At 40.4% G+C, this 25,992-nt stretch overlaps 1 protein-coding gene across 2 annotated transcripts in view; it reads left to right on the top strand.

Moving 5' to 3' along the window:
• farp2 (FERM, RhoGEF and pleckstrin domain protein 2) overlaps positions 1-24,361 on the top strand; it is a 39,251-nt gene extending 14,890 nt beyond the window's left edge. The window contains exons 4-27 of one of the 2 annotated variants that reach the window (XM_032571660.1): positions 1,418-1,460; positions 1,535-1,613; positions 2,274-2,371; positions 2,598-2,712; positions 4,943-5,090; positions 5,174-5,269; positions 5,360-5,523; positions 5,638-5,706; positions 7,152-7,209; positions 8,059-8,311; positions 12,428-12,564; positions 13,999-14,088; positions 14,944-15,077; positions 15,170-15,251; positions 15,341-15,578; positions 16,404-16,534; positions 16,635-16,703; positions 16,785-16,874; positions 18,843-18,925; positions 19,601-19,719; positions 19,910-20,073; positions 21,770-21,877; positions 21,968-22,119; positions 23,011-24,361. In XM_032571660.1, coding sequence (XP_032427551.1) covers positions 1,418-1,460; positions 1,535-1,613; positions 2,274-2,371; positions 2,598-2,712; positions 4,943-5,090; positions 5,174-5,269; positions 5,360-5,523; positions 5,638-5,706; positions 7,152-7,209; positions 8,059-8,311; positions 12,428-12,564; positions 13,999-14,088; positions 14,944-15,077; positions 15,170-15,251; positions 15,341-15,578; positions 16,404-16,534; positions 16,635-16,703; positions 16,785-16,874; positions 18,843-18,925; positions 19,601-19,719; positions 19,910-20,073; positions 21,770-21,877; positions 21,968-22,119; positions 23,011-23,104 — 2,814 coding nt within the window. In that variant the 3' untranslated portion in view covers positions 23,105-24,361. Of the gene's footprint in view, positions 1-1,417; positions 1,461-1,534; positions 1,614-2,273; positions 2,372-2,597; positions 2,713-4,942; positions 5,091-5,173; positions 5,270-5,359; positions 5,524-5,637; positions 5,707-7,151; positions 7,210-8,058; positions 8,312-12,427; positions 12,613-13,998; positions 14,089-14,943; positions 15,078-15,169; positions 15,252-15,340; positions 15,579-16,403; positions 16,535-16,634; positions 16,704-16,784; positions 16,875-18,842; positions 18,926-19,600; positions 19,720-19,909; positions 20,074-21,769; positions 21,878-21,967; positions 22,120-23,010 lie in introns of both variants that reach the window. The other variant, XM_032571659.1, reaches the window with a different exon arrangement.
• The last annotated feature ends 1,631 nt before the right edge of the window (positions 24,362-25,992 follow it).

Raw genomic sequence — 25,992 nt, 5'->3', positions numbered from 1 at the left:
CTAACTGCAACAAAAGGTAGGTCTACAAAGTACTGACCAACAGGGACCTCACCCATACTTTTGCACACGTTTTTGTTGTAAAATGTTGAATGTTCAGTGTTGAAACTATCGAATCCCTTTTTCCTCCCTTTATAAATATTCACCACTTTGTGCCACAAAAATCCCAAATAAAATTCATTAGCGTTTGTGGTTGTTATGACCACACATGAAAAGGTTCAGGTTTTTCACTACTTTTACAATGTATGGTATGCCTACACTGCATACTCATTGTTGGTGACAGGTCAAAGTTCTTAATATAATAACATAAATGTGGGTGGAGAGGAAACCCTGTTCACTTTCACGTCATCTTACGGTTACTTTGTTGCTCTGGATTAGTACAAACAGTAAGGTAGTGTTGTTTTCACTGGAGACGATTTAGAAGTGTCGTAATGCCTCGTTTCCACTGAGTGTTACGGATCGCTGTGGTTTGGTACGTTAGTTTGTCTCCATGATTAAAGCGACCCAAAAAACCAACACGTCGCAACATTTCTGGGCACGTTTCAGTTGTAGGTCTATAGGGCAATGGTACGTACAGTTGACGCAGCGTGAGGTGTTTAGGTTTAACGCCGCCTGCTCAGTGAGAGTCCCACTGGCGGTGGAAATGCTCTTCTGAATAACTCCATAAACTGGAGTTCGGACAGATGCCGTATCACTCGGCAGAAATGAGGCATAACTTATCTGACTCACCCGTCAGAATTTCTGCTGTTTTTGTCTTTCCAGAAACACGACTGGAATGTAATACCACCTTGGAGTTTTTTATAAACCAACATGGGGGCCACAATCCAACCCATAACTCACGTTCTGAAACAATACTGTTTTTCTCTAATGGATTCACTGGCCGTACATCTCAAACAGTCAAATGTGTGTATCTTCTTTTAAAATTGTGCTCCAAGACTTTCACAGTTAAAGTCTGCATGAGCTGGTCTTATTTTTCTATTGATCTTACTTCATTTGGATGATAAACAATGACATGATATTCATCAGCCTGCTGGAAAGGGGTTTGGGTAACTGATTTACTGCATGAAGATGTGCTCCAATATATTTAGATCAACGACAGATGCAGAAATGTGTACATAAACGGATTACAACAGTTCTTTCTGGGTAGAAATGTTTCTCAATGCTGGTTTCTTGTTGCACATTCCTTCATCAATCAGCCACAGTTTTAACAGAGGAGCTGAGCTACAATGAGGCAGAAATGAGGGGTTTTTTTTGTTGTTGTTTTTTTTAGTTGGAACTGTATATTCTGACCCAAGAAAAGTAGACAGTTGCTTATAGAGCTGTCACTTTATGCTAGAAGACCTGCATTGAGTTTTGTTGTAACAATTGGTCAAAATTGGAGCTTGAAATGCTGAAAAGCTCAAACTTTGTCTCCCTCTAGGTATGGCTGGAACCGACAAAGCCCATTGCAAGACAAGTCAGAAGTAAGTAGCATCAATCTGGCTGTAAATCCACCTGATAGAGAGAGGAATTCAATATTTCTGTTATTGCTTTCCAGGACCAGCGAATACGCTGTTCCGACTTTCTGTGAAGTTCTTTCCCCCTGACCCTGGTCAACTGCAGGAAGAGTACACCAGGTCAGTGAAGTGAAATTTTATCTGGGTATTTGTTTTGGCTCCTGTCTTCATGGAAGAAGTTTCACAATCTTTGAGGGTTTTGGTTTTCTTTTCAGAAATCTCTCAATAATCATTAGAAAAATAAATAACATTTTTATTACGCTTGTGCTGCCAAATAGTTACATCACTTAGGTTTGAAATATTTTAATTTAGGTTTACTGACGGTTTTATTCTGACAGGTAGTGATGGTGTTATTGTGGAGTGGCCCAGTCGGAGGCCTGACTTGAATCTGATAGAAAATCTTAACCTTAAAAATATCACAAAAGATAAATTATTGAACTATTAGAGAAAACGTGCAAAAAGCTGGTCAGCCATTTTGCTGTTTTGTTGTATAGTTTAATTAAGGAAGGGAAGGGTTTAATTTGCTGTATCATAATGAAGAGTTTTCATTCCTTATTGAGAAAGGTGCCGTTTTTAAAGGTAAAATGTTCATTATTTTACAAATAATGAAAGCGATTATTTATTTCTAAAATGTATTGATATTTCCTTATGATGTTTTCTTATCCTTTGAGAGATGTGCGTCTCATTTCGTAGCATCTTCTCAGTTGAGTTAAAAAGTATTTCAAATCTACAAATCTGCAAGTGTTGTGAATAATTTTGGGCTCTCGTTTCCTCCCACAGGTATTTATTCTCCCTGCAGATGAAGAGAGATCTGATGGAGGGCAGGTTGATCTGTACAGAAAATACTGGAGCGCTGCTGGCCTCACACATTGTTCAGTGTATGTTTTATTCTACTGCCTTAACATCAAAAACACAGGGCAATACTCAATAACTGCCTCGTAATGATCGCTGAATTTCAAAACTGAGATGAAGGACTTACTCATTGCACATTGTAAAATGACAATAATCTCACGTGGTCTTTATATAACTGTGTTCCGAAGAGAGTTTACGTTTCCTCCAATTATGCACACAGAATCTGATGTTTTCTCTTGTGTAAACCGACAGCGGAGATTGGAGACCATGATGACGCTGCAGACAGGGAGTTCCTGAGAGCAAACAAACTATTGCCTTATCAAGACAAAGTGCAAGAGAGAATCATGGAGTTCCACCGCAGGCACCTGTAAGTTTCAGCCCCTGTTCCTTTATATCTGATCTGAAGACAAACATCTCTTGAAATATTTGAATCCCACCCAAATCAGCCACAAATCCCTGGAACCACTTAAGTAATAATAATATTGTCAGGTTTTGGACTTTACTCTTAAGGACAGGTGTCAAACTCCAGTCCTCAAGGGCCGGTGTCCTGCAATTTTAGATGTGCCTCTGCTGCACCACACCTGAATAGAATAATTAGGTCATTAGCAAGGCTCTGGAGAACTGACCTTCACAAAGAGGAGGTAATGAAGCCATTTCATTCCAGTGTTTTGTACCTGTGGCACATCTAAAAACAGCAGGACCCTGGCCCTTGTGCACTAGAGTTTGACACCTGTGCTCTAGAGGGTTAGTGTTAGCAGCCGTGTCTGGGCTGTTGCTCTGGTTTTTTACAGCTAGCAAGACTTAATGTGATTTACCTTCACCTCAATATTTTAATATAATTTAAATCTCTATTTAAAGCATTGCTCCTGACAGCTTGATCTTTTCCCTGACCATAATAGTGTAGCTTTCATTCAGTATTCACCTACTAGGATAATGTTGAGGAACTATTGTGGATATTTGAAGCCTGGAATCTTATTTCTTGACACATTCCTATTTTTTCCCCTCTGACCTGTCTGATGTGTTCTTTGGTTTTTGTGATGCTGTTCGTTCAGTAATGTTCTCTATCAAACCTCCAAGGCATGCCTAATTTTCCTTTCACTTCCCAAGACCTTTTACCAAAGCAGTACTTTGAGTTTGTGTGTCATATAAAGCCCTCCCAAAATAGACTGAGGTTGGTGGTTGATAACATTTAAAAAACTTAAGGGATATTAACTTTGCAAGTTAGTGTGTGTGGTTATTGAACATTTCTACAAATGATCCTCCTTTTTGGGGGCAGGATCTGTAATCACCGCCTGGCTGTGTAAAATCAAACCATTACTCAGCTGATTCCTCAGTTTAACCAAAACAAGAACTGGCTCTATCACCAATTTCAGCAGACATGAGCTGCGTGTCTGCTCAAAAGTGAACTGCAAGCTTTTTGTTCCCCAACCTTCATAGTTTTGCTAATTATCACATTTCTGTGAACATTTTTTTTTTTCAAAGGTTCAACTATAATACTTTAAAGAACGGTAGCTTAGCTTTGTTTAAAAGTGAGGCCTTAGCAGACCTGCCAGTGCTTGCTTTGCCCCCTCCTATTCTTGGCCTTAATGGGAGGCATTCATGTTGCTATTTTGAGCTCATTCTGTTATCTAATTGTGATTTACAGAAGGTAAACTCTGACTTTTCGGTTCTCATCCAACACATGTTGTTTCATGTTGAAGTTTAAAGAAGTGGTAAATGATGCCCCATTGCTCCTATGCAGTTTATGCTTGGTGAAAACCGTGACTGTGTGTTCTTCATACACAGACACAAGTCCTCCTCACCCATGTCTGTCGGTTTAGAGTTTAGCAGAAACCGTTTACAGCACTTTTCCCACAGCCACTCTCTAAAGGAGCACAGTTCTACCTCATAGCCAACAGAGGCTTTTTTTTTCAACACCCAGGTTGAAAAAAGCCCTAAAGACTTAAGGGTTCTCTAAAGACTTTTGCTAATCTCTTTCCTTGGTTGCCAGAGTGGTAGCGCTAGCAGAGAGTTCCCTGCTTTAATCCTTTGCTCCGGTTAGTCTATTAGCCATAAGGCCAGTGGGGCAGGGGAGGGCTCTAAGGAGATTTCATGCTTAAAGGATGAACAAAATTAGAATGGAGTAATGATGGGATGGATATGTTTCTAATACGCTGTTTGTTTGTAATCACTTACTTTTATATGTGCCTGTTACATTTGTAAAGCTTGAAGACATCTACAAATTATGACGTGTTTTATTTTGGCACTATGTGGTTAAATTAGAAGAAAACATTAAGAGTGATCAGTATAGTTCATTTGGCAATTTTTACTCTCTATTATATTTATTGCAAATATTGCTAGAATTTTAACTAAATCAATATTGGTAGCAGCAGAGTTTTAAACAGAGAGCGATTTTTCACCAAGTTAAAGTATTTTTGACCACAAATGAAATTGTGTGGATACATTTTTGTGTCGTTTTGTTGTATAGTTTAATTAAATAAAAAAGGCTCTTAGAATTGATCCGAGAAGGACTCCACATACCACAGCTCACTATTACCCTGTGTGAAGGGAGCATGCCATGAATGTTTTTGTTTATGTACCTTTTTTTTTTTAACCAGTGGCCAGACTCCTGCTGAATCAGATTTCCAGATTCTGGAGATTGCTCGTAAACTGGAAATGTACGGCGTCCGCTTTCACCCAGCAGCTGACCGAGAAGGCACCAAGATCAATCTGACTGTTGCTCATATGGGCCTTCAGGTCTTTCAGGTGATTACTGCTTTGATCGCAGCCACCATGACTTCACTCTGTCATCATTTGGTTTACTTTTCTGTTGTTATTTCGTGACCTAGGGCAACACGAAAATAAACACCTTTAACTGGTCCAAGATTCGCAAACTGAGCTTTAAGAGAAAACGCTTCCTCATAAAACTCCACCCAGAAGTCCATGTAAGCTTTCACGGTCTTCAGTTTAATCTCAGATTTTACAGTCATTGTAAACGTGACCAGGTCAGTGTTTCTTTTTAACCTTTTTTTCAGGGGCCGCACCAAGACATTCTTGAGTTTATGATGGCCAGCCGTGACCAGTGTAAAAACTTCTGGAAGATCTGTGTGGAGTACCATTCGTTCTTCCGTTTGTTTGATCAACCGGAACCCAAAACCAAAGCAATCCTCTTTACACGAGGTTCCTCCTTCAGATACAGGTAGGAACTCTTTAAAGTCCGTTCATTCGGACTTTTGACCTTTGTTGTACAGTTAAGCATTTTATCAAGTTATTTATTTGGATTTATTTTTTAATCTAAAATTCTCTCTGTCAGTGGAAGGACCCAGAAACAGCTTGTGGAGTATGTTCGGGAGAACGGAGCGAAGAGAACCCCTTATCAGAGGTGTGTTTGTCTGAATAGACGTATAGTACAGTCCAGGTGACAAGTTTACATATATACATCATGGGCACAAACTTCAGTAATTTGGGTCCTTTGATGGCTTATTTAAATGATTCTTCACTCGGCGTGGAATGAATATACAACGCACAGCTTCAATTATGTTTTAAAAGTTTCAAGTTATGCACAAATTATCATTTGTTTGGTGTCATTTATTTTTCAGGGTGAGAATTATTTATTTATAACTGTTATTTTAAATGGATATAAAAACAACCATTGAGATTCCAAAGGAATCTTGGCCGAGAGAACAGCAACAAATACAAAAATTGCACATTCAGGGGTCAAATATCCTGGCGACTATTTGGCTAACTGTCCCATAGTAAGTTGTACTTTAACCACAAGCTTTTTTAAAGCTGACGACAAGGTTTTGGCACACTTATGGCAGGATATTTGACCACTGTTCTTGGCCGAATTGGTGGAACTTTAAACCCAGTCGGTTTTCTGGGACAGGCCGAGCTTTGAGGGTAAAGTCCATAAATTTTCAACTGGATTGAGGTTGTGGCTTTGTGAGGGTTATTCCAGAAGGTTTATGCTCATTCCCTTTATCCATTCTAAAACCAGATTTTCATGTGCGACAACTATATAGCTTTGACTGAAATTTGAAAGAAGCCAAATGCATATTTAGAGAAAAGCTTAGGATCAGATGGGGTGCAGTTTGATCTGTTTGGACACAAGAAGAAGAATGTTCAGAGGAACCAAAGAGAGGCTTTTGAGCATACAAATTTTAAAGCATTATGGTGGCAGCAACATTTTGCTGCCATGACTACAAAGAGCTTTATAAAGCACATTTACCAAACATTAATGGGAGTGTTTGCATAACTTGGACCATGTTCATCCTAAGTACTGGCCTTAGAATGATGCATATTCAAGAATGGCACAAATTTGGCCACTGGTGCAGGAATTTGATGGAGACTGACACATTGTTATACATTTTTCAACTAGCAACCTTTACTCAGACCTAGCCGTACCCATTCTGTAAATACAGCAAGGGCTTTCTATGAAGTGACAGTATCGTACATTCTGTTATTTTTGCTGACCAAAGAGTAATAATATTTTTGTTTTATGTTTCACATGATTCCCAGGTAAATTTATACAAATTTGTTTCATTAAAATATTGAAAGTTTTTGTTTATTGTTGACCAATAAAAACAAAGTAGGCAAAAATGAATTGTTGTGAAGTGTGACTACGTGGCAATTTTTAGATCATAAGGGAAAAAGTTTGGACACCAACGTTAGAGTAAACTAAATCAATAAAACCCCAAACTTGGTGTTGTTCATGCCTGTGATGAGTGTGTAAACATTTGACCCAAACTGGACACCGTCAGTCATATAATTTGTTTTCCGTATTAGTAACAATGAATTGTTCTGACAGTAAGGTCTGTTTCTGTTTAGGAAGAACAGCCAAGTAAGAATGTCTGCTCGCTCCTTTACCTCTGACATGCCAAAACAGGTAAACAAAACAACTAGAAAAACCATGTAGCTGTGTTTCCATTACAAATGTGCGCAAATCTTTGTCTATATTCTGCAAATGTAAAAAATAAAATAAAATCACAATTGAGCAATTAGTGTTTTGATTAAATAAGAAATTGATTTAAAATCACACATGAATAAGCTTCTTCACTCAATAAGTCATTCAAAAATCATGGCAGCGACGAATGTAAGCAGTTACATGAGAAAAAGTCATAATTCAGCCATGGCGCTAACGCTCATCAGCCAATCAGAGGAAACGTTGGCGTCTTAGTCAGGCATTGGAGTGACAACCCTCTATGTCTGGGAGCGGCTATGTGTGTGGCGTTTTGGGGAATTGTAGTTGCAGATTTTACAGAAGGGTTATGGATTGAACATGTTAAAATGGCACAACTTTTTATGAATTGTGTGTCTGTGAGAGCTCTGGTGGAGCCAGATGCACATATTCCAAAGAAACAAACCATCGTCCTAATACCACTTCCTGTTGTCTTCTTTGTCGTTTTCGCCAGATGTAACATCCGGCTGTTGATCACATGACTCGTGTGATGTGCAAAAAAATTTTGACATGACCACCTCATCTCATCCGATCGCAAAAACATTTGATCAAAAAATACGAACTTTTTTGAAATCGATGTACTTCGATTAAGCAAAATTATTTTTGCAATTTTAATTTGCGCAATTTTACCATTAATGGAAATGCAGCTAGAAACAACCATCATTTGTGCCAGAATGGATAAACTAATCAAAATATGTATTTTTCTTTCTTTTGTGGCCTTCACCCTGTATGTTCTTTGGCCCTGGTCTTGTCTGTTTGTTCTGCCTTTGTTTCCAGACCTTGTCATTCAGTGACAGTCCCAGGGCCCCTTGCTCCCTTTCCTCCACCGCCGAGTCCTTCCTCCCTGCACACATGACTCGGATCTTTCCACGAACTGAGCTACAACCTCAGCTCCAACCTTTCTCCGCACTCAGCCCGTCTCCAGCAGCACAACAGCCGCCGCAGTTCCCAGCGGGAGCAGCCAGACCCCCCAGCCCTCCGAAGGAAGACTCCGTCAAGGCCGTTCCCCCGTCACACTTCTCGCTTCAAGGTGCCCCTAGCAACCAGGCAGCAGGACACTGCAGCCCCATGTTTGTGTGTTTAGACAGCAGCACATCCCTATCGCTGCCCTCCAGAAACGACAATGAGAATAGTGAGCAAGGCAGGAGACGGGGAACGGGATGCTCGCTCGAAGGGGGGAGGGGGAAACTGAAGGGGCCTCTTACACCTGAGGCCTTCGAGGCAGAACTGTTGAGGACGAAGCAGAATGCCATGTTCTTGATGCCCGGCTCACCTCTACATGTGTCAGAGGAGTTCATTGATGACGATCCCGCTGAAATCTCTTTTTATGGAGGTGGGGCAGAGGCCTACTCCTTCGGGCTTGATGAGAATAAAGTAGACCGGTTAGATTTTACAGAGGAGTCTGACATCAGCAAAAATCGGCTGTTTAGTGTTGGAATCGAGGACTTGAATGGGAATCTCCATGCATTTCCAGACAGCCTCGTGGGGCATTCCGAGACCAGCTCGTTGGTAAACAACCGCTCCGAGTGTAGCTCCCTGGACAACCTGGGGCTCAGCTCTGCCGGGGAGTCCATGTCGGTGGGGTACGGAGTCCCGGACTCCTCCTCGCTGCGCCTGCCGGGCTCTGGCATCCAGTCAGAGGCCAGTTCAATGGTCAACTTCCCGGCGTACTCTGTCCGCTCCGAGAGCAGCTCCGCCATGCAGTTCAGTGACCTGGTGGAGCAGCTCGAGCAGCTCAGCTACCCCCCCACCGCCACCGAGGGATCCGGGAACGGCAGCTCCGACTCGGACTCCGACTGGGGTTCCGACGGCAACCTTCCCCCTGAGCAGGACCTGTTTTATAGCAACCCTCTAACAGGAAGTAGTGGGATAGAGGGCTTCCTGCTCCAATGCCACAACCTGCAGTCCCTGGGACTGGCAGACCCCTCCGGATCCCCACAGATTAAAATGTAAACCCTTACAGCACTTAAGCCTTTAAACTGTTGCGGTGCAGTTACAGGAGAAGTGTTTGCTTATAAGAGTAATATAAAGAGCAACATATAGATCACCATTTTTTTTAGAAGTAAGTCAATGTAAGCAGTAGAGGATGGAACAGTTTATTTTCCCAGAGTAAGCCATTCGTGGCATTTTTTAACAAAATTACTCTTTTTGAGTGTTTTTTGCTTCAGTCTACATTATGTGGTCTATTTACAAGAAAAAAGGGGGAGTCTAGTCTGCTAGCTTACATTGTTACTTTTTAAAAGATTTTTTACACGTTTTTGACATACAAAAAATAGCAAGAAAGCAGAAATTAGCTTACTTATCGCTCCACATCCTTTGCTGAACACAGTCTTTGAAAACTACTTTCCATTCAAACTTTAATTCCATTATTTGGCATAAATTTGTAGAACTTTACATTAATTTAATATAATTACAATCAACAAAAAGAAATCAGCTTTTCTTGTAATAAACCATTTGCTGGGTTCTTCTATGACCTTTGAAATGTCTACTTCCTTCAATAGCCCTTTTTTTAATCTTTTACTTGTAATTGAACATTGAGATTCAGAGTAAAAGTGAAACCTTGCGTGATTTATTTAAATCTTTTTAAAGTGCCTCCTTTATTTAAAAAACAAGGCAAGGCATGCCACAGTGTTTTTAGTTTCACTTCTGTCCATTACTGACCTCTGCTGGCTGAAATGGTGTTTACACCTGCCGTGTTATTTCTCAGCAGCATCATGATTAACCATAGAGCTTCATGTTCGGATAAATAATAGAATGTAAACCTTGTGCTGTTGAGCCATAATGTAAAATGCTAATACCACTTTATATAAGATGAATGTATCATTTTTGAACTCTTAATAGCATTTTTCTACATAATTAATAAAAGATAGACTGAAGAAGATGTGATATTAAGATTTTTCAGAATGTAGAAACTTTAAGGAAACCCCTTTTTGGTACATTAGTCCTGTATTTTTAGAACAAAGTTGTTAAAAAAACATTTCTCTTTAACCTCTAGCTTCAAGGATGCTTTACCATATTTAATAAAACAGGTTATTCTCAATTTAACAACTAAATATTCAGGTTATTGACAAGAAGCAGTGTTTTGCACATTAACTGGACATATGTGTTGCTTTTTCTAGAAACAGTTGAAGCACAGGTATGCGAGCAAAGGTTTTCAGCCACTAAAGGAGTAACGTGCATGTTTCTCTTATCAGTCTTCTGGACTCTAATCCAGTAACAAAGGCAAATCTGTTTTTGATTCTGTATTGGCATAAGAATCTGTTTTGCACAGTTCAAATCAGAAAGACTTAATTGCAAAACTGATGTCCTTCCATAGTGACTTACATTTTTTTTCCGTTTTAGTTAAGTCTTTCTGAGCCTCCCTTTCTGCAGCCCTCGCACCACGGTGCCTTAAAGCACTTCCACGCAGTGTGTCTTTAACTCAGGTGTATGATTAATGTGAAATAATTACAACCAATCACAATGTGCTAAACGGGATCCAAAGCTTAAGATAGTTTCTTTAATTGCTCATCTGTTCTCATTGTCATTTTGTTGGACGGCATTTCCAGCCTCTGCAGTAAGACGTGTGCTCAGCTCCAGATCTTTTTTTTTTTTTTTAGCTTTACTAAACTTTGTTCTGACCTGATGAAGGGGTTTGTCTTTTTTGGGTGTGTGTTTTTTTCCATTTCATTCACTATTTTTGCCATAATATGATATTTTTTCCCTACTTTAACCCAATTTTACACTGAGCTGATGGCAATAATAACAAGCTAACTACGCTTAGCCACCAAGTAATCATCACCTAATCCTGTGTGTATTTAAGCTTAGTCATCATCAACATGTACTTAATGTTTGTATGTTTTATTCTCAAGAATAAAGGAATCACTTTTGGGTACCATGAATGTCAGACTTAAAATTCTTTTAATTGCAAATCAGACTGAAATCACGACAGGGATTTCTGCCTCTCATTTATTTGCAGTTTTAGACATTTAGAGTTTATTCATAGGTGGTCACGGAGAAATAATTTGCCTCTTAATTTGGAGACCGAAGTTTCTTCTTTGCTGATAGTGTTCAAACGATGCAAGATGAAACGGATGATCCTGTTGTTTATTCACGGAAATATCCTGAGTGTTTTTGGGCCGTCCCACTTCTGAACAAAGTCCGTATTTTATTTCCTGAAGAAGAACGCTTTATAATCCCTCAACAAACTTATACAAAAGTAGTTTTCCCTGTTTTTTATTTGATGCAGCAAACCACATGCAGTTAGGGGGGGTGGGGGGTTGAGTCGCACACAAGATTCCTCAACCTAATTCCAGCTGTGTGTGTGCTCGCGCTCGTTGTTTAGGCAGGCCTCATGCCAAGTCATTCCACACCAAACCCCCCCGTCTCTCTTTCTGACGAGTCTGATATGCGTTGTCCTCCCCCTCCTCTCTGTGTCAGTCCCTGTGGGCTGCTCCACATCCACCATAAACAACCTATTTGCCCTGCAGAGAAGCCACATTCCTGATAACTTTCACTCGGGCAATTATTTCCGGGTCGAATAGCGAGTCCCGTGTTTCTTTTGTTTTGTGTTGTTGTTTTTTTTTCCCCCTCTCTCGTCAGTCTTCCCTCCACCCCTGCATTTTATAAGTGGAAGAGCAGCTGTGGTGACTCCGTTGTTAGAATGGGATGGGTCGGGTTTTGTCTGCTGAATCGGCTGTGTAGAGAAGCGAACAGACGCAGTGGAAGGGGGCAGGCTTGTTTATCGTTTAGTCTTCTTTCTTTTTGCTTTAGAGGGATTTGGAAAACTTATGACCAGGATTTAAAAAGTGTGGGAACCCATACTTACTGCAGTCTGATTTGCAGCTTTTCTTTCATGCACTGCCAGTGTTTGTGTGTGAGATTAGACTTGCGATTTGTTTGTAATGTTCAGCTGTGTTTTCACAGAAACAAAAGAAAGAGGGAACCGGGTTAAGTGAGGGTTTAGTGTTGCTTATGTGACAAAATACAGTCTAATATATGGGATTAGTTCCTCTGCATGCACAGATTAAGACCCCTCACCACTTAAGAAGATCATGTTTGTGCCTTTCTCACCACGTTCCCATCACCTGGGACACCTGAAAAATCAAACCACCCTTTTTTTTTTTTTTTGCCTTTTTTAATTTGATTCTCCCTCTTCCGTTTGTAGATTCAGTAATGGACAATCCTCAGCTCTCGCCCCTCACCTCCAAGGGTCCCCTCAGCCTGTTGCCTTCCTTCCAGATGTCGACCCTCAGCCTGCCCAGCCAGGCCCCGTCTCCCCTGCAGAGCCCCATCCTGAGTGAGGTGGGCAGCACTGCCAGGCTAGAGGAGGAGGAGGAGGGCAGGAGGAAGGTACACTGCTTGCATGCCACCCTTCCAAACCCCCCGCCCCCCACCTGCCTCAAAAACTCAAAACATTTAAAGCCGATTCACGTATAGTGCCCTGTAAAAGTATTCAAACAAAAAATTAGTTTTTGTCTCTATTGGGATTGCATGTGATTTTTTTTTTGTTGTTGTTGTTCCCAATTCAATTGTTTACATTTTTGGACACCAACATGTAAAGATACACAACAGACATTTTACAGAGTACTGTAGTAATGGTGCACAGATTGCAGTTTTCTGGCCGATCACTGATTTCTCATCTTTAAAGAGCCTCACCTACCAATTCCAATTTTGGGCAATTTTTGTTTTTTTTTCTTTCTTTTTTTGCCTGAAATGTTGCTAAATACAGTAAGAAAGTCGCTGAGTTGGCAACAGTGGGGTGACTGTTGGTAACTACAAACGTCCATCCATGACCTGGTGGGCGGAGCTAACAGTCAAACCTCTCTCATGGCAGACCAAAAGAGGAGACTGGTTAATTTTTAGATCTTTGTTGAGGTAGATAAAGTAAATGGATTGATGTGAATTCTTACACATCAATATGTGTACGAATTGATTGATCACCAATCTCCCAAAATTAAGAATTTATCAGTGCACCTCTATATTGTAGCCTATAAAAGCTCCTCCCACAATATCCATAAGGAGAACATTATTGAAAGGAGGGGACATATATTTGGACAAAAGAAAATGATAAAAGGAAACAAAACATCTCGGTTGCAAGTGTCACATATTCAAAGAACCCTTCTTAATTCTAGTCAAAGATTTAAATAATCAAGAACTGAAAGAATTTAAAACATGGTTTTACTTTTTTAACAAATACAAATCTCAAAAGTGTGGTGTGCACTTGCATGAGTCGATGGTTCATTGATGGTTGCAGTTGCAGGACTTTAGCATCTCTGTCAATTTTTTTTATTAAGCAGCCCAATCTGAGTTAAATTGGATATTCTGACTATAGTCTTGAGTCAACATTGTCCTGTTGATTCAAAATCTGGACTTTGACTAGGTCACTCTAACACATGAATGCATTTGATCTAAACTATTCCATTGTAGCAATGGCCGTATGTTTAGGGTTGTTGCACAGAACAGGTTTTCTTATAGTATCACCCTGTCTGCCCTCAGCATGACTCTGCCAATACCGTGTTTCACCCTGTGGACGGTGCGTTCGGTATTTTACATGAAAGCCAAAAGCTTAAGTTCCCCTTTCTGCATCAATACTCTTGCAAGGCACTGTAATCCTCAGGTTTTTATTGAAGGAAAGCATGTTGTTGTTAGAGAATTTGACTTACTCTTTGCACTTCCTTCCTTGGGATCAGTTTTGCTTATTGTCTTTTTACAATGAAGCTCCCTTTCTTCCTCCAGCGATATCCCACCGACAAGGCCTACTTCATTGCCAAAGAGATTCTGACCACAGAGCGAACGTACTTGAAAGACCTCGAGGTCATCACCGTGGTGAGTTGGAGAACAAAAAAAACCCCAAAAAATGACAATAATTTTGTTTTGTAGCAGAGTTCAAGTTTTACATTCTTTCAGTATTGGTATGAATGTCATTGACACGTTGGGCTGTTAAGTAAATATTTGGTCTTTTCTTTATTCAGGATGAAATGATAACACAACAAATAACTTCTGTCAGTTTTAGAAACGAATTAGGTGCACAAATTCAAATCTGTTGTTGATTTTCATCCAAATTAGCACATAATACACACACCCACACTAATTTGGATAAATCACAAACTTTCTCTTTCTATCAACAAGGTTTTGGAAAGATACTCAATATCTTTTTATGATATTGATATATAATGATTCTGATTTGTGTTTGGGATTATTGTCCTGTTAAGTAGAGTTTAAGGATTTGTAAGAATTCGTCTTTCTTTCAATATTCTGCCCTCTTTGTGCAAAGCATCAGCACGACTGGCGGCTAAATAAATCCACAGAAGTATGCTGCCACCACCGTGCTCAGCAGCTGGTGTGTTATTCTTCAATTTGAAAGCTTCGCCTTGATTTTTCCAAACATAATTCTGTCAAATGGCTCAAACGTCTAACTGCATCTTTCAAAGCTAAAGAAAACTTTCTACATTTTATAACTTGTAATAATCACACGCAGACAAATTAGTGTTCAGAGAAAGAGGAAACATGGCCGTTTGGTGTTCTAAAAATATTCAAAGAGCATAAAACACAACTATTCAACTTAGTATTAATCACAAGAATTTTTCAGGAATCGGTCGACATTTTTAGTGATTTATTTTTCTTTAAAAAATGTTGCACATCTTCAGTGTCTTCTGTGTAATAGTGGGTTGTTTGTCGCAGTGGTTCCGTAGCGCTGTGATCAAAGAAAACGCCATGCCAGAGGGCCTCATGACGCTCCTTTTCTCCAACATCGACCCCATCTACGAGTTCCACCGAGGATTCCTGAAGGAGTTGGACCAGAGGCTGGCTCTCTGGTACGTCTCCGTCGCTCCATTTCCGCAAGTTCATCCGCGACTCCTGCCTGTCGACATGGTGATGACAATTAAACCTGCCTTTGTTTGGACAGGGAGGGACGGTCGAACGCTCACGTCAAAGGTGACTACCAGAGGATCGGTGACGTGATGCTGAAGAACATGAGTGCTCTTAAGGTACAGATGCCTTTAGTTTTTAAAATACCAAACTCCAGTCCCTCAGATGATTATCAAACACATTGTTCCATTAACGATTCTGCCCCAAGGAATTCACCAGCTACCTGCAGAAGCACGACGAGGTGCTAACGGAGCTAGAGAAAGCCTCCAAGAGGATAAAGAAGCTGGAGACGGTCTACAAAGAGTTTGAGCTGCAGAAGGTGTGCTACCTGCCGCTGAACACGTTCCTGCTCAAACCCATCCAGCGCCTCATGCACTACAAGCTCATCCTGGAGAGACTCTGCAAGCACTACTCTCCTGCTCACCGTGATTATGAAGACTGTAAGGGTAAATGTTCCACATCTCATCACCCTGTAGACCACAGATCCATTTAACAAGGTGCTCCGGTTTGAAAGGAAGTACAGCTAATCTGGATCTTTTCGACAAAAAGCCGTAAGATACTAAAGAGACTTTCAAATTTCATAAAACATGATTTTTCTCTATATTTTTTTTTTTTACATTACTAGTACCTTTTTCAGTTCCCATAAAATAAGTACAATAAACTGTTTAAGTGTAAATGTTGCTTCTTAAAAACTATTCAGTCTTTTTTTTCTCATTTATTTTTCTGTTTTTTAGTTTTTGTACAAAGCAAATAAATTTAACGAGCAAACAAACTGCAACATCAATGGGAGGAAAAAAACAAAAACTATACTTGTTTAAGATAGGCTGAGGGGACCCTTAAGATAAAGTGTCCAAACTGGGGGAAAGCAGCACAACTTTGACTTCAGTGATATTTGTTAACAACAAGTATTTTCTTAAAATTGGATTTTAAAAAAAGAACTGCAAGTGTATAAGTGACTGGGAACTCTAAGGAGAATCAATTTCAGAGTAAACTTTGGTATGTATTTGCACAATGACTCCTTTTCTACCTCTGTTTTTCTGACAGTGTGAAGCTTTCTTTTCCACAGTCTCAGGACACACTGGGGTTGATTTAAAAAAAAAAACTTTATTAGTCCTAACAAAAACAAAACAAAAAAAAAACATTTGTCAAGTTTAATTTCATGAGTATTGTGTTTGGAAGCACCATCTGAAACTCTGTCTGTGAAACGTAATCGTAACTCCTCGGTGGCGCAATGCGTGACATGTTTTGATATTCTCCCTCCTCCCTTGCAGAAGCAATGAAGGAAGTAGCGGAGATAGCCACCCAGCTCCAGAGCAGTCTCATCCGGCTGGAGAACTTCCAGAAGCTGACGGAGCTGCAGAGAGACCTGATCGGGATCGAGAACCTAACGGCTCCGGGCCGGGTGAGTGCACCGACGCCGAGCAGATGGCAGGGGGAGCAGAGACGCCAACAGAAACAAAGAGAAAAACAAAGATGTCCTCTGTCTGGCTCTCTGTTTGCAGGAGTTCATCCGAGAGGGCTGTCTGTACAAACTCACCAAGAAGGGACTGCAGCAGAGAATGTTCTTCCTGGTGGGTCCAGAACGGACTCCTCCTTCAACTTGCTAATCAAGCCGACAATCAGCTGTTAATGCTCGGGTATTTTCTTTTCAGTTCTCAGACATGCTCCTCTACACCAGCAAAGGTGTCACGGCAACCAATCAGTTCAAAGTGCATGGACAGCTGCCACTTCACGGCATGATTGTGAGTCTGGAAGACAAAACTCTCTCAACTTTTTCTGCCTTTACCTTAATGCACACGCACGCACAGGCGCCAGTCTGCGGAGGACATCTCCTGATGGCGTTTCAGTTAGCACTAGGGTTTTAGGACAGACCTCCAAAACGGAGGAGTGTGGGTCTCCTAACTGTGCATGTTTTTGTTTCACTCTTGGCTGCAGCTCATAGTGCTGGATGCACCGGTAAGTGAACTCTGCCAGCATAGATGCCCAGACCAGCCTTTCTTACCCCATGTAGACTAAATAAAAAGCATATTTAACAGATTGCTGCAGACACACCAGTGTCAAATTCTATAAGTTTATGCATCAACGTAAAGGGGCAGTATCATGTAAAATTAACTTTCCTGTGCTTTACATCATATAATGCTATTCCCTCATCATAAACATGCCTGGAGTGTTGCCTAGATTATTTCGTGCATGTTTGAGAAATCCTTTAATCTCCCATGACAACTGTAACAGCCCTGGGCCTTATGGGCTGGGCTGCAGGTGTTTTTGTTGTCTGCCTTTGTGCTCCTCCCCTCTACAGGTGCTGCTGATCTGTTCATTTGGAGCACAGAATATTTAAACCTGGCCGTCTCCACCTTTAGGGTCGCCTTCGGCGTCCACTCTGCCTCTTGTCGCTTGTGTTGCTCTGCTGTCAGGCCTCAGCTCCCCTCCTCATGCACATTTGCGTTTGTCTTTGTTTTTGACCCCAACACTTTCATATGCACTCATACAACACATCCAAGCATTTGCATTTCGCCCCCTGCACTGACTTTCACAATCCATTGTAGTTTTTGTTAATAAATGTTCATTTTCTGCACCTTAACCACTGCATGGTCTCCCGTATCTGTTATGACCTTGAGCCAGTCGTAACAGCAACCATTCAGCTGTGCAAAATGCCTGGGTGAGGAAGGCACCGCAGTTTTTTAGCTGAGTTTCTGCCTCACAGAGCAGCCCTCCCACACGACTCCCCTACTGAGCTCCTTCAGACTATCCAGCAACAATTAGCAAACACCCGGAGGAACTGTGTGTCTGCTGATTTCATTATATGAGCTATTTCTCAGAGCAACACTGGTAAAAATGTTGTTAAACTGTTAATAGAGGAGCCATGTTGTGATGACTTCCTCAAGGCAGGGTTTAAGAATAGCAAGAGTTTTTTTTTTTGTTTTTTTTAAGAGACAGAGGTCCAATTTCAATGTGCTAAATTATAAAGCATAATTTATTTATAGTCATATTTGATGTAATTGGCATTTTTATAATTATGAAGGCAACATAGTTACACAATTGTGCTATAAAACGGCACTATGTGCCTGGAAAATACATTTTACTGCCCCTTTAAAACAAGTAAAATTTCCATTGTGTGGGGATTGCTAATTAGAACATGGCAGTGATCCTTACCTTCCTGTTTTTGTATTTATATACATCTGTAACCTGGGCGGTTTAGATTTTTGTATTTTATTTAGTCACTTTATTGATCCTTTTATCTGTTTGAAATGACATCATTGCTTATTACCTGTTTACTACTTTTATGGGTTTATTTGGAAAGTAAATACACAAATAGTTACGTCAACTCATAAAACGATGGGGAAATAGATAATGCTAAGATATGTCAGTTCAATCACATGAACACATGAATGAACAGTTTCTAAACCACTGCAACGTTTTAATGATCGGTGTTTTAGTTTGTATAGAAATAAAAACAAAAGTTATGTGTATTTTGTGCTTCTTCTTATGATTTTAATTGAAGTATAATAAAAAAAGGTAACCCAACAAAAAAACTTAATTCACAAACATTACATCCTGATGATGGATTCTGCTGCTCCATGTTACTATCAGACTTTTTGTCTTGTTTCCCCCCATCCTGTTTTCACTCCTGCTAAATCCCTCACAATAATGGAAGGTAGTCACTCCTTAATCAATTGAACTTTTGCTTCTTTGTGAATGTTCTCCCACAGGTGGAGGAAAGTGAGAACGAATGGTCAGTGCCGCACTGCTTCACCATTTACTCTGCTCAGAGGACCATCGTGGTGGCGGCCAGGTGAGCCAATAAGAGCCTGAGAACTAATTCAATTTGAAAATACGTTGGAAGGAAACTTTAACTTTGCTAAATTTTCTCCTGAATCTTGTAAAAAAAAAATTAAAAAAAAACAACTTCAAAAGTCCCCTCAGCATAAGGCCTTAATTTATTAAAATAAGACCGGTTTAAAAGCAGGAAGTTAGATCAGTAAAATTTTTGCTTAAGCTCAAACTAAAGTTCAGAAATGTGATTCCATACAACCCTGTTCTTGTTGCTGTTATTAATTTGCTATGTGATATTAGTACAAAATTTTTTTTTTAGTATTAAAAGTAGCTCAAACTTTCACAAGACCTGAAGCAGACAGAAATCAGAACTGTTTGAATGCTCAGTCTGTGCTCCAGTGCTGTTCTTTTTCCAGTGAAGACATGCCGATTAGTTTATTTGTTGGATGATATTAACAACAAGGAACAAGGAAGTTGGCAGGAACCCAAGAAACAATTAAAGACAACTACTCCGCTGGTGAATTAATCTCTTTACTCATGATGGTTCAGTTAATCCAGTTTTCTTACTCGTCAGCATTTGTGCACATCACTAAAAGCTGATTTATTTTCTTTCTTCTACACTCTGACCCGGACTTTTTTTTTTTTTTTGCCGAATAGCCATCACATGATGTTTGTTTTTCGTTTGTGATATCAGCTCTAAGGTGGAGATGGGGAAATGGATCGAGGATCTGAACATGGCCATCGACCTGGCTAAGAAGTCTCAGGAGAAATCTGGCGTCTTCCTCAGTACCGGCCTCAACGATCACTCCAACAGTAAGGCTTCCCAACAACCTCACCGCCTCCACGTCCCCACCTAAAAGCCTCTTGTCTCTTTTGGATAGGGGTTTTTTTTTGTCCGTTTATTAAATCAAAATTAAAAAGCAAGTAAGTCAGAAGTAAATCCCCCTCTCCTCCACACAACTTCCTGCTATCCTTCCCTCCTCCTCCCCTCCTTCCTCTTCAGGATCATCTGATGAGGTTTCTCTGGAGCAGGAGTCGGAGGACGACATGAACTCCTCCCACACTTCCCTCGACAAGCAGACGCATCACCGTGCCAACACAACCATGCATGTGTGCTGGCACCGCAACACCAGTGTGTCTATGTCTGATCACAGCCTGGCCGTGGAGGTACCCCTCCTCCTGGAACGCAGACACACTAAAACACACACCGTTTCACACACACTTCCTCACTGGACCTGTGGAAAGAGCAGTGTCTTCCGTCTGGATCTGAGTCTTTGATCTTTTCTTTAAAGCATTTTAATTGTTTTTTTTGCGCTCCCTCTTTCCCGCCCTGTCTTCCTGGTTCCTCCCTCTATCCTAACAGATGTGTCATCTTCTGCTCCCCTTCATTAGCGTGCATGCCAGAAAACATCGTCTGACAAGTTTTCACTCCACAGATCTGGACTTTCCCCGACTCACATTTCCTCCCGACTTCCTTATCATAACTAACACACTAAACCTTTTCTCTGCACCCTTTCTTCTCTTTCTCTCTCTCACACTTCCAGTCTTCGGCTCTCCGGCCGTGTCGCCAGAGCTCCCTCCTCGCTATCTCCTCGGTCAGGGACAAAGACCAAACACCATCACGCATGTTTGCTGGTACAGAAATCAGAACCTGTCTCTCACTGATTACCTGCGCATGAATCAGGTACCAGAACCAGGAGCTTTAATAGGACAGTAACCTTTCAAAAAATCACATGAAATCAACTGTAAAATGGAAAGGAAATTAGAAAAGAACAACCTGCAAACTCTGAGTAGTAATAGGGAAAACCTTTCATTTGAAAAAAATTCTATTGGTACCAAAAAGTGTTAAGTCAATTAAAATAAAAATAAATAATGATTTTTTAAAATGTATTTAGTTATGCCACATCTACCAAAGATTAATCTTAGAATAACTCTGAAAAAATATTACTTATTTTTTTACTGCAGTAAAGACAAAAATGTAGAAAACCAATTATTCAATTTTATTTCTATTTTCTTTTACAAAATAGGTACTGCTGAAAATCCCAATAAATTAAATGAAACAAAGAGATGTTTTGTAATGTTTGCTTCACTGGTTTAGGTTGATCTGTGTTTGGAAGCTTTTAATTTGTAATCTATTTGGCCCGGTCAAATGGATTACATGGTCTTTTTTTCTTTATCACTCAAAATGGGACAAACAAGAGCACATACTGTATCATTCTAATAGAGCAGATTTGCATAAATCAGTAAATGTCTTAAAACAGCTAATCACCTGGATATGCCAATATCTACAGTCAGAGCAATAATTAAAACGCCCCAGAAGTTGGCAAATTGGAGCTCACCAGGTCTCCATAGCAACTGTTAAATTATATTGTTTTATACAAATCTTTATTAAGGGAGTTTATATGTTTATGGTGGAGGGAGCTGTAGGTTTTGCATCTTAAAACTCTGGAGACTGGATTATGAAAATTTTGTAAATAAATGTTAAATGTACATAAATGTTTACAGATCTCCTTTATTCTATTTTAGCACATTTTGAATAGCTAAATTCCTGATTTTACAAGTGGATTATAAAATGAAACCATTCAGTTTATGTGAATTCAAGTTTATTCTCCAGAAAATAAAAGATTTTTTCCAAGCCAACTCATTAGAGATTTAAAAACAAGGCTAAGCTCTGTAGTTTTTCATGTGCATGAAGCAAACTTCACCATGGCGACTCGTGTTCCTAAATCCTTTCTTCATTTAAAAATCACAGCATGCAGTAAAACCCTTTCATAACCCTAAGTGACATAGATCTATACATGTATTTTAAACCATAAATCCATCTGTCAGCGTCTGAACATCCTTCTGTTTCTCTGTGTGTTAGAACCAGCTGTCAGGCTACCTGCTGAGGAAGTTTAAGAACAGCAACGGCTGGCAGAAACTCTGGGTCGTCTTCACCAACTTCTGCTTGTTCTTCTACAAGACCCACCAGGTGGGCCGGAACGTCCACCGATTCTCCATGTGCTGCTCCGGGAACATGAAAACAGACAAACAAGAAAAACTGCTTTTATCTTTGCCGCAGGACGACTTCCCCCTGGCCAGCCTGCCGCTGCTCGGCTACACGGTCAGCACCCCCGACGAGTCGGACAGCATTCACAAGGAGTACGTCTTCAAGCTGCAGTTCAAGTCGCACGTTTACTTCTTCAGAGCTGAGAGCGAGTACACCTTTGAGAGGTTCGTCGCCTGGTTCTTTTCGCTTACATCAGATGTATTTACAGTTACCACCACAACAGTAATGCCTTCTGCTAGTATTTTATGGCATAAATCAAAACAAAGAAGCCTAAGAAAACATCTGGGGGAGAAATCCCAGTTAAACTGGGGTATCTGCATATCCTCAAAAAGTCTTCAATCCATGCATCTAAAATTAAGGCCTTAAGATGTCTTAAATTCATTCATTCATTATATGCCCAAATATTTGGCGCTACTATTTAAAATATGCAGTTTTCCTTTGAACATTTCTGTCATGAAAAAGGTTTTAAATTCCAGTCATAATGGCCTTACAATATCTTAAGTTAATTAGAAAACATGGGAGTTGGCCTTAAATACATTAATCACTGGTCTTAAATTTTGTTGTGGACTATTTAATGTTATAGTTTATTTTTCTCGTTAAACTTTTCTATCAGTAAAAGGTTGAGTCACATGGAGACAGCTTTGTTACATTCTGTCACTTCAGGCAGTTGAGGCCACCTCCATATAGCTGCTAATAAACCCTTGCTAGTTACATAGCTAACTTTTTAGCAACTATCATGGGTAAGTTAATTTATCAGCAATTGGCTGGATGACATTAGTCTTTGCCATAACAAACCTGTACAATGCTAGGTGCATTCTGTGCAAAAGAAATCTTGCCACTACTTTTTTGTTGTGCAAAATTGCTTAAATTTCATTCATAATGGTCTTTAAAAGTCTTAAATTTGAGTCGTTGAAACCTTCAGAAACCCCATAAATGTGAAAACAGGATGTGAATACTTTTGCACTGTTTACTTTTGCAAGTTTTCCCAACTTCAGTAGCAGTATAAATAAAATATGTCTGTGTTCCTTTTTTTTTTGTTTTGTTTTGTTTTTCAGATGGATGGAGGTAATCAAGAGCGCGGCGAGCACCACGGGCCGGATGAGCCTGCTCATACCTAAAGGTGGTGCTGTGGAGATCAATGGAAGCTAAATGAAGCATTATGCATCCTGAGGCTGGGCCTCTGGGGAAAAAATCACATAATTATTTCTAAGTTCAGTTTTTGAAGAATAACAACTGGAGACTGAAAGATATTGCCAGATTGCGTGTTTATGTTTTCAGCTTCTTTCTAATATGTGTGCATTTTTGTTTTCGTATTAGGTATATAAATAATAACAAACATCTCAGCATAAGGGATAAAATGAAAGGGAGATGTGTACATTATTATCTATTTTTGTGACTTTTTTTGCATGTGTAGTACCCAGTTTGATTTTTTTTAAACACAAACTGAAGGTAAATCCAGTTTTATGGGACCAGCCACATTTCAAAGGGCTTACGTTTTCCGCTTTTGAAAGGTCATCATGCATGACGACTTTACTTGGTACATGTTTGGGAGGCGGATGAAGCACGGCATGTGGGACATGAAGGTACAGCTAGGATGTGCTCTGCGTTGTTTCAGGGCGAGCAGAAAGTCAAAGTCATGTCGAACAGTTTGTCGTCGGGGACGAGAGGTTTGGAGGTTGCTGCTCTGCTGACTCGGACTGTGCAGCTAATATTGCTGGAAATAGGATGATGGGTTAAATGTGTCTGTTAATTAACAGAATAACAGAGTTTCAGTTGTTTACAGGGTAGATGTTCTGCTTTACGCCCCCATATAAGCTGCATTATTGTCAATTGGGTGCTATATTTCTCTCTCAGCTATCGACTAATGAAATCTATCCTGTTTTAGTTTACATAGGGATAACATCTCCGCAGCATACTGTGCAGGGTTATCTAAGTGTGAAGGTTTTCCCTCTAATGAAGCTGAAGAACATGTTGAGCTCCTATCAAGCTGTTTTAGATAAACGAGTTGATTTAAAGGAGGTAGGACTGACTGAACAGCTGATTTAGTTTGGTAAGAGAAATAATGGTATTGTATGGTTTATATATTTTCTGTGAAGACTGGAATCTTTATCCCCTCTGTGTGTGGGTGAGTGTGTGTGAGTGTGTGTGGGGGGGTGTTTGTGCGTGTGTGAGGAGGGGAGGTACTATCCATGTACTCTTACACCTCCACCTCTGGGGCCTCAGAAGAATGTGACGGAGGCCATCTCCTGCCCGCTAGTCATTTCTGCATGTGTATGAACCTGTTGCCCAGGTAACCAACAGCGTGTCTCACCTATTTATTGTCGTCAGCGGTGTTTCTGAATGCCCTCGTGTAGACTTCATGTTATTCCACCGAAAACATAACAAATAAAACTGAATCTGACTGATTCTTGAGTTGTTTTTTTCTTCTTTGGTTTTTGTCTTAAAGCTGCAGTATGTAACTTTTATTTAAGAAATATGCTTTCTTACATATTTGCTAAAACAATTACCATGTTGTGTCTGTATGTTATGAGACAGATAATCTCTGAACTGCTCCACCTCCTCCCTGAGCCGTTTCTAAAGAAATGCACCGCACCTAGTCAAAAACAACCAATCAGAGCCTGGAGGAGGGTCTTGGTGCTGTCAATCAATCTCGTGACTGCACGGCTGAATGTGGTAATGGTGGAGAAACAACTCATCATTACAGGAAAACCATGAACGTTTAATTTACCATTGGAACAGAGTATTTCTGAACTGAGTTCGCCACATGCAGAACACAACCTGTTGGATTCTCTTGCAGCTCCGTCAGTGATGCTCTCAGCATCTTGAAGACGTTTCAGCATCACCTCTTCATATTTTTTTGGAGAAATATCAAGCTTAACTTCGGTGACTACCTTTGCTAATGGCATGGCCTGTATTCAGTACAACACTGTGGAACCTGACGGATAAGTTGAATCCCTTTGACTCCTAACTTTTCTGCTAGCATTAGCATCAGGATTAACACAAGTCCACAAGCGCCTGCAAGGACAAGCCTGGTCTGTGTGTACAGTTCCACAACGTTCACGCTAAAAGATTGCAGTTCCTTCCTGTAGTTGCTTGTTTGTCAGTTGCAAGCTGAATGTCATAATGTATGCTGGGTAAGGTTTTGAGATGATTCATCGTGGTCTCATTTTATTACATAGAAGCAGGGGCGTGTACCCTTTTTTTTTCTCTTTTTTTTAGAGAGAGACCCTTCACTGCTGTGTCCGCTGTAAAATATTCTTCTGTGAATAATCTTCCAGTTACGGCTGAACTTTGCCTCTACGGGATTGTCAGGGCATCTGATGTCAGCCACTCATAAACAAAGCAGGGCATTCCTCTGGCATGTCCTGACAGCGGCCAGCGGGAGGAAGTGGCTTTCCAACCCCAGAAGCACCAGTGCAGCCTGGGAGATCTGCTCCAACAGGTTTCTGCTGTGGCGTGAAGTGGGTGTGGATGTAATCGCAGCCAGACTGGAGCGTGTTTTCCTTTCAAACAAGGAGGAGGCACGAAACCTCATTAGCTGGGTCTTGTTCAATGGGACGACTTCAAGATGTGCACATTTGTTTGTGACGCCTTTGGTTGCTTGAATTATGTATTAATTTTTTTTACTCAAACTTAGGGGCTTGAATTGAACAGTTAAGATTATAAGGCTTGCTGCATTCCTTAAGCCAGAAATCGTTAGCCAGCTAAATCTAAGCAGCGATGGATAATTAGGTCAGTGAAGATGGCCACACCGCTGCATGTGAAATCCAATAAAACTGGGATGAAGTGGCTAACTGTTATGATACTGACCCAGGTGGAGCTCCAGAAACGGCAAACGCGAGACTGACGCGCAACCCATGCAGTGGAGGATTCAGAAAAACCACCATGCAACAAAATGGAGGAGAAAATCCATTAAAGGCCATGATCGGGTGAGCAGAAGCTTTACCTCTTATTAGGCAAGAGGGAAACTAACAATCAGTGTGGCCTCCACCTGTCATAAAGCTTGTTAATGATTAACGAGTTTCTCTGAGAGTGTG

Source organism: Xiphophorus hellerii, chromosome 9, assembly GCF_003331165.1.
Source record: "Xiphophorus hellerii strain 12219 chromosome 9, Xiphophorus_hellerii-4.1, whole genome shotgun sequence".
Taxonomy (NCBI): Eukaryota; Metazoa; Chordata; class Actinopteri; order Cyprinodontiformes; family Poeciliidae; genus Xiphophorus; species Xiphophorus hellerii.
This window is presented reverse-complemented; position numbering and strand designations above follow the sequence as displayed.